Below are 19,169 nucleotides of genomic sequence, written 5' to 3' on the forward strand. Positions count from 1 at the left end.
CATCTCCCTGCACACATCTCATACAGCTCCACACAGCATTACATGTTGTACATAGTATTGGTATAAAATTGGTAATAAGTTTTAGCAGAGTAATTTTCTATAGCATCAGAGACCTATTGATGCTGGTAATACAAGAGGTGTTTCAGTCCTTCCCTGCTTCTCCCTGACCTCTCACATATTGACACACTCCCCTTCAATTACTCCTCTTCCACCCAGATGTATCCCAAGTGAAACTTCTCCAGCCTGTCAGCAGCAAACTTGGTGCCTGCCCTCACACAGCAGCCTGCATCCATCCCTTACCTCCCTTTTCTGCAAAGCCAGTGCACCCCAACCACCTGCTGCAAACAGCAGAGATCCCAGAAAAGCCTCCATTTTGATTGTAACCCTCCTTGCAGTGCAAAGATAATGAGTAATACTGAGGAAATGTCAGTCTTCAGGTTCCTCTTTTCTTTTGCTGGTGTCATTCATGCCACACAGATGCCTGTGCGGGGCTGCGCCTTGTGCATGTGCTCCCTGTCCTCAAGCGAGCCGCGTATAGCTTGAGCTCTAAGTAAATAACAACTGCTTTCTTCTGCAAAATTGACTTCTACTAGCCAGCCTAGAGTGTAACCTCCTATCTCATTTTCTGCAGTAGGTTGACATCCTCTGGCACAAGGGGTGGGAGCGTGCTATGGCAGGCAACTTTGTCTTCTGTTCCTTAAAATAGCTCTTAGCATCTTTGTGTGTGGCGGGGAAATAATAAAAATTTTCTTAACATCTGTAATACCCAATCGCGCTTTTGCCTTCTGCCTCCCAAACTATTTTGTGCTGAGGTGACCCATGCCGGGATTTCGGATGGGTTCACCAGGTGGTAGCACCACCTCCTACAAAAATATTTATTGATAAAAGCCGTAGATGCAGCATCTGCTGTAAAATGCAGTTGAATTATTTTAGTTGCTATTGCTAACTTTTTCAGAATGCTAGATTACTGCTAAAATCTTCCAAGCAAAACCTTCCAAATTTTGATAATAAGACTAAATGTCTATATTTCTTTTAGAGATTTTAATGAGTCTTACACAATATCATTTTATTGGCAATTGTGCCCTAATGGTCTTTTAAGACCATTACTAAAGATGTACACACTGTCGTTCTGATACACACTGTCGTTCTGAACCTTGTGTTTCCAGGCATTTGTCTCTTCAGCTAATACATTTTCTGCCTTCAAATTAAGCAGGAATCAATTTATAATGTGTGTTGTAATCTTTTTGTAAAAGCCTAATTATGTACACTGCTTTCTAAAATGCAAGGATTGGAATAAATGTCTATTAATGCTTTAGGTGGGGAAACAGTACAAACATCTTGTGATCCAAATATATTTATAAATAGTCACTTGCACTTTTTATGCAAATGAAATTGAGTAGCTGTCAGGCTGCAATTTTAATTTTTTTTATACTATTATTTGACACCTCATATAGATCTTTTTATATGTTTGAGGCTTTTTGCATGTGCCCATAACTGGTGCTGTCCTGTATTATTCTTTTATACCTTTTGTCTTTGTTTCCTTATTTTATTGCCTATACTTTATGGATGATGAGAATACTAATGAACATATGACGCATACCATCATTCACAAGACGAACAGATAGCTTTCTCTCTTTGTCAGATGTTTATGAAATAAACTGAAAAATTAAACAAACCTAACATTGACTCCATTGTAATTTCAGCTTAAATAAAACACCTACTGAGGTTTTGTAGAATTTTCCCATCATAGGGAAATTTTTGAGGGTGCTGGGAGACTATTTTTATATCTAAAGAGTAAGTTTGAGGTAATTTGCTAGGAGGCATAGAAGTTATCTTACAAAATTGTTGATACTGGACCATAAAAAAGTCTAAATAGTTTTAACCTTCAGTTAACAAAAAAAGTGGGTAAAATGTCAAAACACACATTACAGGTTTAATTATAATTTTTGATGGATTCAAAGCCTTACGGATCTGTTCTGGTCACCCAAATTTAGCCATTCAGCCCGTGCTGCCCGTATCGTGTATTCGGCAGCTCCTGTTACACGTCTTCGCAGGAGTGATTGTGCCGAGCTTTCTGACACCCGTTTTCATGCGTGGCCTGTTACTTTACACTGAAATTTCTTTTTGGTTCTGAGCTGCGTGCTGTATTAAAGATGCCATGACCGTGTCAGGCTCAGTGCGTGTAGGTGTGGATGGGTATCCACGAGCGAAGTGAATGCGCTGGCGATGCGCTCCTGCCGCTGCGCTCAGGTGCGGGCGCCCTGAGGCAGCGTCCGAGTGCGCTCCTGCCGCCGCTCGCAGCCCGCCCCGGCGGCGCAGGGCCGCGCCAGGCTGCCTCTCCCGCCGGCTGCCCCCGCCGTGCTGCGGGGGCTCGGGGGTCTCGGCACTCGGTGACACTAGAGGGCACTGCTTGTCCTCGGTTGCTGCTTCCTTCTGGGACGGCGAGCAGAATTAGGCTGAATTCCGTAATCTTACTTTAATTAACAATTGAATTCTTATTAAGTAAGTCTAGGCTGTTTAATTCGTTGTTGTTCTGCGTTTAGCCTTGTGTTAATATCATGGATGGAGTCGTCAGCACTTGCAAATAAATGCAGAATCAATTGTCCCGTACAGTAACAATTTTATAGAAAGAAAACCCAACTTGAAATGTTATTCTTGGCAAAGCCAGAAGGCTGAGTTTGCCCAGTGATGGGGTTTAGATCCCTTGCCAGCTGTGCTTCCAGCCAGCGAGTGTGATCCACAGTGTTAGAAATGTGTTAGGGAGAGTCTTGATGAGTTAGGGTGGTGTATTTCAGCAAAGGTCAAGAGAAAGATAAGCAGAGGATGAGAACAGGAAATTTAAAGGGTCCGTCTTTGGTATGTGTAAAACATGTATCATTTACATTACCCTTGGAAGAATGTTTCTCAGTTACAGAACACTAAATCACCTGAATTGCTGCTCCAAGTTCAAATGTTTCTTCCATTTATGGGTTCATTTATTTTGGATGGAAGCTATGAAAGAAATGGAATAATCAGATTAATCTGCTAATAAAATCAGGCATCATTTCAGAAGCATCCGAAAATTAATACAAAATTTAGATGTCAATACAATAACAACCAAGCTCAATGACTCCAAGCACAGATGTTAGCTTGCCCTTGTCCTCTGCAATTGGCAGAGCATTGTAAGGAGTGCTGTGTACTGACCAGGTTGGGAAATTTTCTTTCCAATGTAATTCCAACACTCAAGTTCAAGAAATTAAATCCTGTGGTTTAAAATGCTGTTCATTGCTAAGCAGTGGTTTGGGATCGGGCCCTGTGTGAAATCTTTCTTTTGCTTTTTCTCCCTGGGGTTTAGCCTGAGTGTTTCTTTCTAGTAAAGCATTGTTGACTTTCAGTGAGTGTGTAAATCTTCTCATACCAAGTATTAATATATGTGTGGAGTTAAAGCTGGATTGCCTAGTCACTGGAAGTGACCTGTTAGTCAAGATGATGGCCACTTGGTCTAACTAAAGGTTTTTCCACATATAAGTTCTAGATTTAATACATTTGAAACACAATTATTGTCTTTAAAGGATAAGTAATTTTAAAATAAGCTTTTAAAGTACTGTTTTAGCCAGAGCTCATTGCCATTAAAAAGCAAGCCAGTATAATAATAGGTCTTATTTTGTGCAGAATGAATGTAAGTATTGTACTTTAGTCCCACATAATTGCTCGAAGATGTTAAGGTGATTTTGAACAACTCTAGTTCTGAGCAATCTCTTTGTAAACAGTGAGATGGGTATATGCATTTCTGAAAAATCCGCCTGGTAGTTAATGCACAATTTGAGAGGATAATGTAGCATGTTTATTATAAATACGTAGGTTTCCTAATTATTTCAGTATGGTTGTCCAGCTGATGTTTAGTTATAGATACATTATTTAAGAAGAGCAAGCATCACCTAGTTTTGCTTTATCAGTTCATAAGCAAAAAGAAATAAAAAAGATGTTTAATCGACAAGAGAGCAACTCTTTTTGCATTCACAAAATCGTAATTTGAAATCTTATTTTGTGCATACTAATGGTCTATAAGCAGTAAGATGCCAGAACTGCTATAATAGGATTTTCCGCGTCCTAGAAGGATTTTGCTTATGGCTGTGAAAAGTTAATTTCAGATCGTGATACACTTGCATTAATTTTTGAGACGTTAGCTGAGTGTAGTACAGTGAAGAAAAACATGAACACCACACCACTGTGGTGTAGCTAATTGTTTACTACCTCCAACCAAAGAAGCATTGGTAATGTGCAGGCCACAGTGTCTGAAAAAAAAGAGGCAGGAGACTGGCAGAAAAGGTCTCACAGATTTCTTCTGGAGGGTCTTGAGGAAGGAACTGAGGAAGAAAAGGAGAAACAATAGCTTCACCATATCCTAAAGGTGATAAAAATGGGTCTTGGCGTACTTGGAAGATCCTGTTTCTTCATTAAAATACTATTTGACAGTCAAACTACAGAATATACCAAACCTTCCTGCTTCTGAGTGAGAAAGCACATCTTTGTGGTTGTATGATTTATGAAAGAGAAACAAATAATTTTGATGCTTATATGCGCCATACTTCAGTAATGTATTTATATTCTGTTGAGTATATGCTGACAAAAGTAGCATGTTATCTCTTCCTGTGCTGGTAAGGGATCTGTTGACTCCACAGCTATGTAAAAACCTCTCATCAGCACCTATTTTAATCAGCAAGAACTTTACTATAAATCATTATAAAAAAAAAAAAGCATTGTGCTACGCTTCTATACCAATACATTTATTTTGAAATTAATAGGGAAAAATAATACAGAGCTTGTGCTTGAGATGGGCTAATAAGCGTGCCCATGAGACTTTCCTTTTCAAACACTAAATGAAAGCTTTTGCATTGCTAACAGGCTACAAAAGTTGCTTAGGTAATAAGACTCCTTTTCTCTTATCAGTAAAAAAGAAAAGGGGAGGGATGGGATGGCTCAAGGGATTGGTAATCAGATTACAAAGTCTTTCACTTCTAGGTCACTGGTTCAAATCTGCCCCCTGTTTAGTAGTGACCAAAAGCTGTTCCCATCTGATGGCTTTTCAGTAGCCTTTGTGCAATTCATGAATGATCTATATCCAATGCCTGGTGAAAATCACTCCTAGCCATTGCTTTGGGAGTCTCAACTCAAACCCTTTAAGTAGGAATAAATGATCTGCTCATGCATTGAAGGGTTTGGTGGGTTTATTTTTCAGAATAATTTTAATAAGTTAGCGGAGCAGTGCAGCTGAATCTGCACTGTAACAGCTGCTGTGGGCTACAGCTGCCACCGTCACTTCCCACTAGCATTGCTTTGTAAAAAGTTGTTACTAGCTTACTTGAGGATTAGACTGATGTGTCTTAATTTGAGCCACATGGTATCATTCCAATCTACTTTCATGTTAGACTAGAATAGATAAAACCATAACTGAAAAAAGAAGTAAAAGAAAATTACTGAATTTGTTCATCTTAGAGGAAACAGTTACTCTAGTAAAATTAATTTTGACAGATAAGACTGTGAAAACATGTTTGTTGGTGGTTTCAGTGTTGCAGTAATACTGTGGAAGTTATGACACTGCAACTTCAGTGGGTTCTTGTGCTATATGTGACTTAAACCACTGTAGTATGCTCAGATAAATGTTGGAATAAATTGAAAACAGGAGACTCTTGAAACAGATAAATTGAAAACAACTGAATACAGAAAACTTACCAGTACCTGAAAAGAAGTCCTTGTGAGTGTATGGTACTTACTTTCTGGTAGTTGAATAATGGTCTTATATACTTGGCTCTTGTCAGCGTTTTGAAGTGCTATTTTCCTTAAGGTATGGGAATGCTAGAGGACAGTTGCTATAAAGGGAATGAAATCTCTGATTCATTAATGTATGAACCTAAAGTGAGGACTCTCTGCTAGATGTACATTTCTGTGGAAATCGCTGTGACATTTTAGAGGTGTGTTGATGTCCATAGGGATGCACACAACCCGTTATAAAAGTATGACTTTTTCCTTTAAACCAGACAAAGTATTTCTTTTGAGACAGCAGGCATGCCACATATATACTGCAGTAGATTTTTGCAGTAGATTCTTTTGCACAGAACAAGGTATTTCATCAAACTTAAATGATGTTTCATTGATACAAGTCTCACTGAATTAAATGAATCACATCAGCCACCTCCCTCATTACTCACATAAACTTCAGAGTTTGCTCATAACACCTCAACCTGGAAAAATAAAATACCTGTGCATGCTGAGCAGAGCTTGATGGGTACCAGCAAGTGGAATGCACATTTAGCACAGGGCCAGCCCAGGTCTTTGCTCTCCCAAGAGCACATCCTCAGATGTTGGGAGTGATCTGCCTAACATGCTTATAGCTTCACATTGAAAATACAAGTCAGAAGACTGCTGATAAAATCTGTGTACCACAACACATGTTCATGCCCATGTTTTGCAGGAATGGCTCAGGTGGGATTTACTGACACTATTTTCACAATCGGCTTCCAACAGCCAAGCTAGCTGGCCTGTGATGCAATGTCATCCCCTCTGGAAACTGCAGCAATTGCAGGAAAAAAAAATTCTAGACAGTGTACTTATGATCCAAACCACAACATTCTCTCCTATCAGATGGTATCAGGTGTCTCAGAGATCTGAGGACTCAGAACAACTGGTATGGTATCCCACTGGAAAGCACAAGGCTGTCCCAGCTGCTGCAGAAGCAGTGTGTCTCCATGTCCCAACACCATGGTGTTTTGTGGGCTGCTCATAGTGTTGGGCTCAAACTTACCTGTGTCTCTGGCCCCATTTGTCAGAGGGACTGAGGGGGAGTGGAATCTAAGTTCAGCAGTACGAGAGGTGTGGGCAGAAAATCCTGCCAGCTTCACAGGGCTGTTTGATCCAGGAGCACAGGTTTGTAAGCCAGACCCATTCATTTCAGAAGTTTACACAAAGGTGGGAGAGGGGGGAGGGAAATAATCTGAAAACACTGGCAGCACACCTTTGCTCCCTATCCACAGGGAAGGCTGGTCTTATTCTGGTGGTTAGATTAGGGTATGTTAGAAGTGGACCCATGATGGTTCAGCAGAGTAAGGTATGCCTGTATTTCAAGGTGGTTGTGAGTTTAACCATGAGTTTCGAAAACGGTTTGGTTAAACTGAGAAAACCTCCCAGCAAATCATTTTTCCTAGTGTAGTGATATTTCTTGTAAAGTTCAAAATCACCCTTATAAGCCTTAAGTGCGTGCCATGTATTGAATGGAATTTGGCACTATATGTGTTTCTAACATTTAGAACTGATGCCCTCCATTGGTACAACCCCTCCCGAAGCATGCAGAAGCTTTCAGGTTGCTGTCTCTGATGAATGGACTTATTTCTTTAAGTAATAGAGATGTGAGTGTAGAGTGTCTAAGAGGACAGACATGGATATTGAAGCTCCCAGAGATGGGAGCTGTGAACTGCATTGGTGTCATGGTCCAGTTACATGCTGACTTTCAACCAATTGTGTGATAAGCCATATTGCTCATCAGACCCCACTCTGCCTGCATAAGCTAAGGTGGTGATGGTGCTGATGATGGTATTGAAATAAAGAAATGCAAGCTGGTGTATTTCTAGACCGAAGAGGACTTTGGAGGAAAAGGAGCAGAAATAAGGCTTGCAGTTGCTTTCTGGTTTAAAGCTGTTTATGAACCTTATGAGATCAGAGGGTCATGCAGAGTATCTTGCTAGTGATGTGTAATGGTTTGGAAATAAACACCAGGGGTGGCTCCAGCTGCCTTTGATCTAACTAAGTGGCTATTTTATATATTCTATTTAACTTACTTTAAAATTAAGCAAAGAGCATACAGGAATGCCTCTCTGTGTGCTAGATGCTTAAACTTCCAACTGTGTGTCCAGGACCAAACAAAAGGAAAATGGTTCTCTTTCAAGGAGTTTATAATTTGGTAGATGCATAATAAAAAGCAGACATGAAATGCTGTGGGAAAGAGGGACTGACTTTCTACCTTATCCTATGATTTTAACATCTTCAATTTTTATTGATTATAGCCCGAATATGTAGATTTCACTCCATGTAGTTTGTTTTTCATGATATCTCTGGAGTCTTTTTCTGGAGTGGGACTTAAGTTGAAAATTATGAGCCCTTATGCTTACAAGGATGGGTAAGTAATTAAAGCTGCAGCAAGCCTTTTTCAGAGTATGCTGGCCAGAAACTGTGCAGAAAGCTCAGCAGACATTTTGCTTTAGTTCAGGGATAGCTGATCTTCATGGTTCTGTGGCGCTGTGATGAGTTCTCGTGGTCACAGAACAAAGGCTGCCGTTTCTTCAGGTCATTCCTGGTAGACCAGATATTCACTATTGCAGCTCTTCCTGCTGGCTCCTCCTTGAGCATCGAGAGGAGAGAGTTGCCCAGTGCCCTCCAAACCGTCCCAGCTTGCCCACTGGTGTAGCCTGGTTTCTGGAGCCAGCCAGTGTGGCCTGGCTGATACCTCCAGGAAAGTCTGAGTCTGGAATCCTGAGTGCAACCACCAGGGGCAGAGTCCAATGCAAAATTTTCAGAAAGACTTTTCCACTTCCTAACAACCTTGAAAGTAAACATGCATTATTCTTAACAAGCCAGTCCTTCTTCCAGGCCTGTAAAACCTGAAGAGTTTAGGTTATTTCACCAAAGAAGGACTGTGTGTGATAGATGGGTACCTTCCTACATGGTCTGCTGGGAATATTTGGTGCTTTTGTGCAGCATCCATTGTCCTCATGCTTAGGCACAGCACTTACACTAAGAAGTGGTACTTGTTTGTCTTATGTTGACTCATCTTTACCTGGCATCACTTTTCTGAGTGATGTCATCAGTACTGGAGGGTGATTTCTCACCACAATGAGCAGGCTTTTGCTGGGGGCAATGAAGAGCACAGTACACATCAGTGTCCTGGAGCATTCCTCGAAGTAAAATACGTGGGCAAGCTGATGACCAGGTTGATTCAGGAACACTGAGCAGGCCAGGAGGAGGAACATAGAAATACTTCATGGTAGTAAGATAGCATCCAAGACACCCACCATGTTTCTATGTCCAGAGATGCTGTATGTTGTATGTTGCTGCAGTGCTGTGGCTCTCCATATGTGATGGAGAGCAGGTCCATGCCCCATGTCTTTGAAGAGTAGAGAGTCTAAGCTTCTTTTGCCAGTAAAGCTGTGCCTGATGGACATGGACCAGACATTTAATTACAAATCTATTCTGTACTCTAAATTGGAAGATCTTTTTCCGAATAATTTCTTCCGTTGTTTCTTTATATTATGTAAAACTCTATTTTTTGTAGTTATACGTCCTTTGCTTCACTAAGCCCTTCAGCATATAAAGTCTCTCCAAGGAGACTTGTTAGCCTTGCTGCTATTTTCCCATCTCACGAGTGGCTGGAAAACCTTGCTGGATGTCTGATGGCATGTCCAATGTCTGATAAAGAGGGCTGATTAAGAAAAAAACATTATTTTTCCTCCTTTACTGTTTTTTCAGACTTTGAAGATGTCAGTCATATATTGGGGTTGAAACTAGATGTTGTCAAACGTCCCTTCCAACCCAAACCATTCTATGGTTTTATGATATTGTGGTCTGTGTTATGTAATTTGGGTTTATACCACACATGCACGTAGTTTCTTGGTGAAGGAGAATGCAAGTGGCAGCAGCATTTTAGTGGGAAAGAAGGGGGAAGCTGCTACTCTTCTCTTTTGGCTGCCTGCAATAACAAAGCACAATTTGGCATTTCCTGATCACAAGGAGAGTTACCTCCAGAAGTCTGTGTGACCTCAGAAGTTTCAGTTTACATACCTTCTTGCTTCAGAGGCCTTGCCCGTGGAGAAACTTTCCCTTTCTGAAGTTACTCAGAGGTTATAGGGGTCAAAGCTGAAGCTTCAAAGGACAGGAGGAGTGAATATTGTCTTATCCTCTGGCTGAAGTGGAAATGTTTAAATAACAAGGATGTCAGACGTCATGTTCACCTGTGAGGTGCTGAGCTTAACATTCAGTTTTTCTCATTTTCTGTTTGTTTTTTATTTTTTAAAGTCTGGCTTCTTTATAAAAGTTAATAGATAGGTCGATATGTTTGTGTGCATGTGTGATAAAACCAGGGCAATTTCGTAAATAAATGACCAGTCCTTCCTCAGACACAGCCAACATCTAGAAATCTCTTGAGGATTTGCCTTTCTTGATGTTAAACCAGTACAGTTCTCTCTCTTTTTCTAGGTATAAAATTAAATACAAGGAACCCGATTATTTCTTTGAAAAATGCACCACAAGATTTGCATAAAACTGTAACAATAGTTTTCCATGTACCATTCAAACTGAGACAATGAAGAAGTAATTCCATTTTACCCCGCTGTATTTGATACTTAACATGTAAAAACAATTATTTACTTGATTGTTCCACATTCATTTCACTAATATGATTGTTCACTTTTACACTGAGTTCTGGATTTACACATTTATTGAAACATGAGAAAATTCTTTTCACAACTTACTCTAGGCCATGTTTTTCATTAGATATGAACTATTATCTTTGCAGTGGTGTAATATCAAAGCAAAACTACAACCCCTTGTATAATTTCATTTTCAAACCTTGTTTATTATTACTGTTACACACTGATTTTCAGGAGCAATTTATTTCAAATAATTTGTCATCTCAAAGATTTAAGATCACTGTATTCTGTTTAAATTTATCTGGGTAAGAAAAATGACAAGACTTATTCTGGCTCAAGGCTTTTAGATGTTTTTTCCCTCGTAATGCAAAAGAGGAGCCCAGCAAGAGAGGCTGAGAATAAACACCTAGTTTTGTTTATCCATTTTATATGCATCTGGGGTTTTTAGATAGAGCAGAGCTGTTCCACTGTAATTTTGAAGATGTTGAACTCAAGCAAGTACCTTAGGAAGAACTTTTTTCCTATGTACAAAGATTTTGTTTCTCTCCAGCCCTGCTGCCTGATTGATCTGAAATCAGCCAAAGTACCTATCACTGAGACATTGACCAGACTTAAAGCCTTGGGCTGAAAACAGTGGCAGTTTGGAGCAGTCACATCCCTCAGATGGGTAGATCAGATGGCTGAAGTTGTTAGCAGCATCAACAGTCCAGCTCCTATTGGCTACCTGCCTTCAGTGGAGCCCATGCAAGCAGAGAGCACAACATGTGGCAACTGAAGGAGTCATCATAACTCAGTCATCTGTATCCCAAATCTCTGCTCCTCCCTGAGACTGAAAAGGATTCAAGTCCTCCAGGACTTCTCTCTTGTAAGCTTCCTGATAGGAGCTTCCTACAACTGTTGTCAATAGCAAGAAAACTGGTGTGGTTTGAAAATGTACTGTGGTTTGCTCACTGATAGGTCTAAGGTAGTGCTTGGCACCATGCTTTGACACCTGGGCTACACTGTTGGGTATCATTTGTGGACTGCCGCTCTTAAATGCTTCAACTATCTCTAATGGCTACAAAATCAGGCTGAAAATCTGGTACCCAGATTTTTAGGCAGGGAGATGTTCAAAATGATAGCCTGTGATTTGACCATGCCCAGAGCTGACTAGGACTGTGAAAGTCATTGTGAAAGCTGAGCCCAGGATAGCAAGTCTGGAGTAAGAGGCTGAGGACACTTAGAATTTCAAGCAGGTACATCTCTGTTTCCTAGCCTGTGGAGACCTTGACTTTTCTTGATTTTTTTAAATTTTATTTTAATTTATTATTTCATTTCCAACTAGGCATGGCACTCAAATAGCTGTCCACTGCTTCAAAAATCCAGATAAATCAAGAGAAAACAAAGCTATGATTTTTAAGGTTTCACTGATAAAGAGTGGAAAAATCCTTCACCCTCACAGCCAACATAACTTTGTTAACAAAATCTCCAGGGCAGGTTTTGCGTAGCTATACCAATGGAGGACTGATCTTGCTGTCTTGAGTTCATGTCATTTGGAGAGCTGATGCCGCCTCCTGCATCCCTGTTAAAAGGATGCTGCTTACACAGACACATGGTAAAGCCCAAGCAGCAAAGGATATGCTGTGCTGGAGGTCTGGTGTGATCACAGGCCCATACCGTCTTGCACTACCCAAATCCAAATTAACTGTGAGTATGAAATGAAATAGTTTAGTGAACTGTGAGATTTTGCAAGTATGATTTTCTTGGGACTCATGTACTTGCAGCACATATATGCAAACTATCTTTAAACAACCTAGCTTGAGTATCAGATGCTCCTCAGTATTATTTGTGCCAAATACTGCACATGGTAGTTTTGGACGCTTTTTGGCAGCTTGAACTGACCCTTGTGGAGCTCCACTTTCATAAGACTGGACTGTTTTTTTTCTCATATGTTAAGACGCAATCCAACAGCTAGCTGCTGCTATCAGTAGCATAGGAATATTAACACTTAAAATGATCAGGCTTCATATTCTGTACCTGGATAGGCGATAGGTAGATGCTGTTGGCCCTTCAAAACTTGATTTTCATGCCAGTGATATCTCCCCAGTTCGAATCCGCAATCTTGGGACTGCAGACTCCAGCTGTCAGGAGGGAGTCCCAACTGGCTGACTCCAAGTAGATTTATCTGCTCCAAACCTCCTTTTCTGATCACCCCTGCAGCTCTTGCAGCAGTGCAAAGGGAAGTATCTCAGCAACCTTCATTGCTGAAATGTCTTGAGGTCCAGTAAAAAATGGATTCGTTTTTGTTTGCATTAGTTGAATTTCTAATGGAAATGAGCTTTACCAAACCCTCTTGTTCTAATGTACACTCTTCGCCTGGTAGGAAGTTATCTGCAAAATGCCAACATTTCATTCTCCAGAGAGTGGAGGATGTCCCTCCCACCAGCTTGGTTTGGTCTGCTGTGGGCAAGATGTAGCAGATCAATTCAAAGATTTTTATTCCCATGGTGCCATATCAATTTAAGTTATGTGATGGGCTTTCCATTGAGCTGCTGCGCTTCATTCATGCTTAACAAATTGTTGGGAGGTTTGTAGTTGAGGTGAGCCAGCATTCCTACCCATAAGCCCTGCCACACCTAAACCACTTGTGTTTGGGAGGTTGGTGTTTCCCTCATTGTTACAAGTCCTCAAATACTTTTTTCTTGTAAGCTCCCTGTTGTGACACACTAGGGCCAAGAGAACAGAAGAATCACATTATTAAGTTTCAAGTTTTAATAAAGCTGAAGCCAGAGGCTTTCTACAAGAGAACCATGAGTTTTGTTTGCACTGTTCAAAAATATACCAGCAGAATTCTGTGTACAGGTTTTTCTTAGTTGGGCTTTTTACTGAGCTATGTATAAGACTTTTTAAATCGTGAGCTATTTTTTATTTAAATGTTTTTCTACTCATGTTTGATTTTATGAACTTACGGCTCCAAAATAAGGTGGTAATTTTCAGTAGAAGTTCTACAAGAGAAATTGGTTTGTATTGTGAATTTTGACAAGTCCTAGACTCCAGATGCTTTAAAGCAATCCGTTTTATTATGCTCATGCATTATTACTACTGCTGCGATGTGATTTATTGCTGTAGAAGAATATCACAGTTGTAGATGTAACGTCCAGTGGATCTTTGAACCAAATGTCAGCAAGTACTATGGTCATTATCTAACTGTATATTTGAAGGTATTTTCTTTCGATGTTGAAAAACTGATGTGTTTCAGGGGCTTTGTCTACTGCAAGCAGGGATTTTATGACATCGGCAAATTCATTTAGGGAAGATGATTCTTATTGCTAATTGAAAATGAGAATTGTTTATTATTTGAATTATTTGTTTATTTTTGAATTATTTGAACTATTTAAACAAATTTTAAACAATTTTAAAACAATATTTAAACAATTATTTGAATTACTATTTCTATTTGTGCTGTTTGAGCATAGCTGCCCAGCAATTCTAATTCCTAATGATCAATATTTTGTCAGGGCTTGGGGATCTAATCCCATTTTAAGATGTGCAAAAAACTGAGAGTATTTCAGAAATTCAGGAATTCAATTCAGAAAGCAGTGAAAGCAGGAATGCCAGACCAACAAACTTGCACTACAGAATACAGAATTACATACTTCCTGGTGAAGAGGATTTTTTCATAACCGAGGAGAGGCTCAAGTGCTGCCAGGCAGACAGGCTAGTTAATTGGTTTGTATGAGACTGAGTGAAATGATGGTTGAAGAGGATGTTGGTTGACTGTAGACTGGTAACAAGAAAGTTACAAGAGATCATACGAAGTTACCAAAAAGGAATCCACATGCCTTTCCAAAAGGAAGTAGTGTGCCCTCTTGCACACTATTCCTGTCATGTGATTTCTTCTCTCTTTCCATCTATCACTGCTTTTACAAATATTTCAGTGTCCAACTGATGTAAAAAAATCAGTAAAATTTCAGTTAAAAAATCATTATTCTGAAGAAAAGGTCTAAATTTTAGTATTTTTAGTAGACTCTGGCCTATTAAATATCTTCAGTTTTAGTATGTTCACCTCAAGAGACTATACAGGCTGGATGGAATAAAACAAGTCCTAGGAAATGTAAATCATGCATCCCATAGTTTCCTTCCCTTGGACTCTAAAACAACTTTCATGTTATATCAGATATGAATGGTAGCTGAATACTACATTTTTGTTTAAAGTCAATCTATTTTACCTTTGCAATTTTATTCCGCTCATTTAGTTTTTAAAATTTATCTTAATTCAAAACTGGTTTTAGAAGAGTATATTCTAACTGTGAGCTATCAATCCATTGAATCTGAAGCATTTACTGAGTATTGAAGCATCTGTGCCCAAAAGCACCTAGACTACCTGTATCTTCTTACAGAGTAAATTATTATCCCTGATAAGAGGTTCTGCTGCTTGAGCTTAACATGGATCTGTTCTCCTTGATTGTTATTATCAATGAATGTCCCATTGTAGCAGGAAACTTGAGCTGCTCTGATAGAAGCAAAAGTGTCCTCAGTTTGACATGCTCTGTTGTGACATTTCTGTGTCACTGAAACATGGACATGGTAGAGTTCTTGTTTAAGTGAAGGTTATACCCTTGATCCTTTCCCAACTTGATGTATTGTTTTTATCTGTTTCTTTCTAAGTTGGCTCAGAAGGGTATGGATGCCTACCAAAACTTTTTTCTTCTGGGCTGGATGTTAAGAAATCTGTAAGTGAAGCTTATTTAATCCCTTTGATCCCTCTTTGCTGCTGCATCCATGAGACCTTATCCTAACCCTAGCACTGTGGCTGAGTTATCAAAAAACATCACATTGTCAGCCTCAGTGACTTTGCTGATCTTTGTGAAGAGAATACAATTCTGCAGGCATCCACAAAGCTGAATGGCAAGCGCCAGGAGCATGTTGGATATTGCATATTATTTCCTATATATCATATAGGATCTGAAAAGCAAATACTGTATGTACTATATGAAGAAAGAGTAGAAAGAAATGGTGATCAATGCCTGCTAGTTATTACAGGTGCGTAGGGAAATCGAGAATAGTAAACCTGAGCTAAGTCTGGAAAAGAGAAAGGGAACTGCGCCTTTTTTTTCTTGTAATTTGAAGAAAAAGGTGATATTCTAAGATGACTGGGTGGCTAGTTTTCGAAACGGAAACATGGGATACAGCAGCTTACGAAAATCTTCTTTTCCAAAGCAGAGCATATTTTTTATCATTGGTGGTGATTGGAAGTGCTTCTGAATATCAGCCCTTCATGGAGGAAGTCATGCTGGAATACTCTGGGCTGGTGATGATATTAAACTTCACCCAGCATGTAAAAATTATGAGTCATTGGTAGGTATGTCGGCTTCAAGAACCACTGTTCTTGCACCTTTGCCTGTTTAATCACGGTGTTTTGTGGGAGACAGTGCAGCCAAATGAGTGCTAGAAGGCACAGCACTGGAGCAGGAATATTAGTACATAAGGTGTGCTTAAAACACTTATTCAACGTACAGCAGGGTTTAATGCCTGTTAGGTGTGCATGGCTGACAGATCTTGTTTTTAGATACTGTCTCTTTCAAAAAACCTTTTTTCTGGTAGGTTTTTGGAGTCATTCTTATGGCAAGGACATGGAACATTGAGTTCAGAGGTGCAGCATGTGTGCTGATAAGCAGTTACTAGAGCATGAAGAAAGAATACCTGATTTTAGAAATGTGGTATGTGTTACATTTATACAAAGGGAAGCTTAAAAAAATTAACTTTATTGCAGCATACACAGTAATAATGACACCAGTTGTGAAATGCTGATTTTATAAGTATAATTTATTATGCTTTCTTTGATCCAGTGTTACAAATTAGGATCACTCATGTCAGGAGATTAAAACCTTTTTGTCTCTCTTTGATATCAAACCATTCTTTCCCAGTACCTTTTATCTTGCATAGCAGTGCTGAGTTTCACAGCATCTTTGTCAGTTTTCTTATTGTTATTTGCAGCAATCGTTTAATTTTTAGAACTGATATTATTTAGTCTTACTGTCGTTTGCAACAACAGAGGCTCTTTAATATCCTAAAAATGTTGAGAGGCTTTGGTGTTAGCTGAGTAAGCATATGAATAAGAGAGAAGTAAGAATTTTGGGACCATGGTGAGCGTGCAAGATAGCTAAATTGGATAGAAAAAGAAAAAACCTATACAAGTCAAAGTGAGATTGTACATCAGAAAAACTACAGCAATCTACTGAAAATTAGTAGATGATAGTCGTGAGAACCTTACAGTGAACCACAGGTACCAGCTTCCCTGAAGAACTGAAATACGAACTTAGAGAAGCTTGTAAAAGGTGTCCTCAGGAAATCTTCCATTTTTTCACTAGGATACCTTTAATCCTAGAATTGTCAAGCCACATGGAAAATAATAGGACTGAATAGTTCAGTGAGTTGAAAGTTAGTATTATTTTTTATCAAAAATATTAGGTGTTTCTGTTTTTCTGGACCTGTTAAGAATTGTATAAACTTTAAAACAAGTGAAGTCAAGTATTGAACCTGTATTGCTGTTTCTTTTTAAATTTAGGATCATTATCTCTGACTAAGCAGACTCTATTCAGTAAAATGAATTAATTTAAATACAATATTTTTAACAGATGATTCAACGAGAGGCAGAAGTAAAGAATAGGGTAACTGCTGTGGCGTTGACAGACTCAGTTCACAATGTGTGGCATCAGGAAGCTGGGAAAACCATTCGAGAGTGGATGCGAGAGGTAAGCCTTTTCTTTAAAGAATTTGAGTGTATACATCTGTATATGGCTGAATGAACATGTCTGGGTGTGAAAGACAGTGTAATAGAGAACAGTGGAAGTCATGTATTCATACCAGCCACTAAAATAACCAAGATTAAAGGCATTTCTGAACTGCTAAGTTAGCAGTCAAAATACTAAGCGCCAAGTCCAGTGTTTCTTCCTGATATGCAGCAAAATAGAGACATGCCAAGGAAGCCCATGCAGTGCCTGATACCTGGAGCAAAGTCCTGGGTGCACCCCATGCTGCTGGTTTGATCTGGCAATGCTGGAAAATCCTCTTTAAGCTCATCATGACTCAGTTTGATGATTTTTGCACTTCTGGCAAAATATCCTTTCTCTCAGCAGCTTTTTGATATGTAATTACTCCTGTAGCACTCAGAAGCTCTTATACTTAGCTATGGGGTTGCTGAGATTCTATGAGTCTCATCCTCGCCAGATCAGGCTCATCTCTGTTTTTCGCATTCCCATGGCAGAACACTAAAACAAAAGGTGCAAAAGAGTGAATTTAAACTAGTCACATCCTAAACCTTCTTTTATGCTTGGCTTTTTCTCATGGATTTAGTGAAACTTTGTGTATACAGTGCCTATTCCTGACTTAACCTTAAAGTTTTATAGGCCGTGACTGATGGGAATAGAGGATCACCTGGGATGCAGCCTGACAGCTCTACTTAAGTGTTAAAAATATAAAGAATGGTAACCCCTACAGGCTCTGTCAGAGAAATCCCCATTTTCTTTATGGGAAATCAAAGCCTTAAAATATGTGTTATGTAGTAAAACTGAAATTTTAAATCCTGTAATTTGAATCTGACAACTCCATTTTTCTTTAAGCATTTAGTCTGAATAAAAAAAGTGCATTACCTTTAATTTCATTTGCAGAAAGTAGATGTTAAAGAATAAGTTAAATGATTAATGGCCTAAAAAGTGGATGGAGTGTCATAACTTACATTAGCATTAAAAATCTCCTATAAGAAAGAAGAATTTTACATATGTGAAATGTGGCTGAGTAGTATTAAGACTAGCATATCACCTGGATATCTCTTACTTTAATCAGGTTTAAGGCTAGTGGTAAAATGAATAATAATTAAAATATACACCTAATCGCTGCCTGTCTGTAGGGCTAATTGCTGTCATTGAAAGAATGAATTGTTAAAATAAAGTAATTCTTCATTGGAGCTATCTCTCCTGTATCACTGGTGGCCTATTTTTAGTACCTATAGATGTCATGAATTTTGAATTTATTAGGAGCTGTGATGAATGATAAAACAAATCATCCATTTACATATCTTGACACTGCTTTCGAGAATACTTATTTCTTAGAGGCAAGTGTCACATTGTATATAAAAGCTAGTTAATTGTGTGCTAATCTTCTGTATTATCTCCAGCTCTCTGATGTAGTGTTCTATCAGTAGTTAATATTAATTTTACTTATTTCAAATGATTGTAATACTTCATAAAAATTCTACTTCTTTTGTAATTTCTACCATCTTACATTGCAATTTCACATTCAGCTGTTAATTAAAATTACACATGCAAACCATAAAATTATAATGCTTTACTACTTTAAGCCTTAAAACCATCATGAAATACTTCCATTTTAACAATTTTTTACTAAATATGTTTTATTACTGGGTAGTGTGTTTGTTTTTTTCTCTTTCCATTGAGTTCAATAGTTTCATTGATCTACTGTTTCTTACAAAAATCTGCCATGCTTTGTGAACTTCACTTTCTAATCTCATACAGCAACCCTTCCTTTATGTTGTCCCTGCTCTCCGTGGTCCCAGAACAGTAGGGTTGCCTTGACAAATCTATTCAAAAGCCATTCCTCGTCCTTTATTGGTGGGGACTGAAGCCTTTGAAATTCTTTCCTCACTGCAACACAGCTGACATCTTCTTCTAGACAGAATGAATTAAGGAAATACAATAAGATACTTGATCTACCAGTCAAGGATCTTTCCAGTGAGGACGGACTTCATGGTGCACAACTAGGGCAGCAAGCACAAAT

General features: G+C 39.0%; 1 protein-coding gene across 6 annotated transcripts in view; it reads left to right on the forward strand.

The window, feature by feature from the left end:
* The window catches only part of ARB2A (ARB2 cotranscriptional regulator A), a 267,766-nt gene that overhangs the window by 172,701 nt on the left and 75,896 nt on the right, over nt 1–19,169 (forward strand). For all 6 annotated transcript variants that reach the window (XM_088156755.1, XM_014883550.2, XM_088156756.1 and 3 more), the window contains one exon: nt 17,012–17,128. In XM_088156755.1, the coding sequence (XP_088012881.1) occupies nt 17,012–17,128 (117 nt within the window). The remainder of the gene's footprint in view (nt 1–17,011; nt 17,129–19,169) is intronic.

The sequence above is a fragment of the Sturnus vulgaris genome, chromosome Z, assembly GCF_052056855.1.
Source record: "Sturnus vulgaris isolate bStuVul1 chromosome Z, bStuVul1.hap1, whole genome shotgun sequence".
NCBI lineage: Eukaryota > Metazoa > Chordata > Aves > Passeriformes > Sturnidae > Sturnus > Sturnus vulgaris.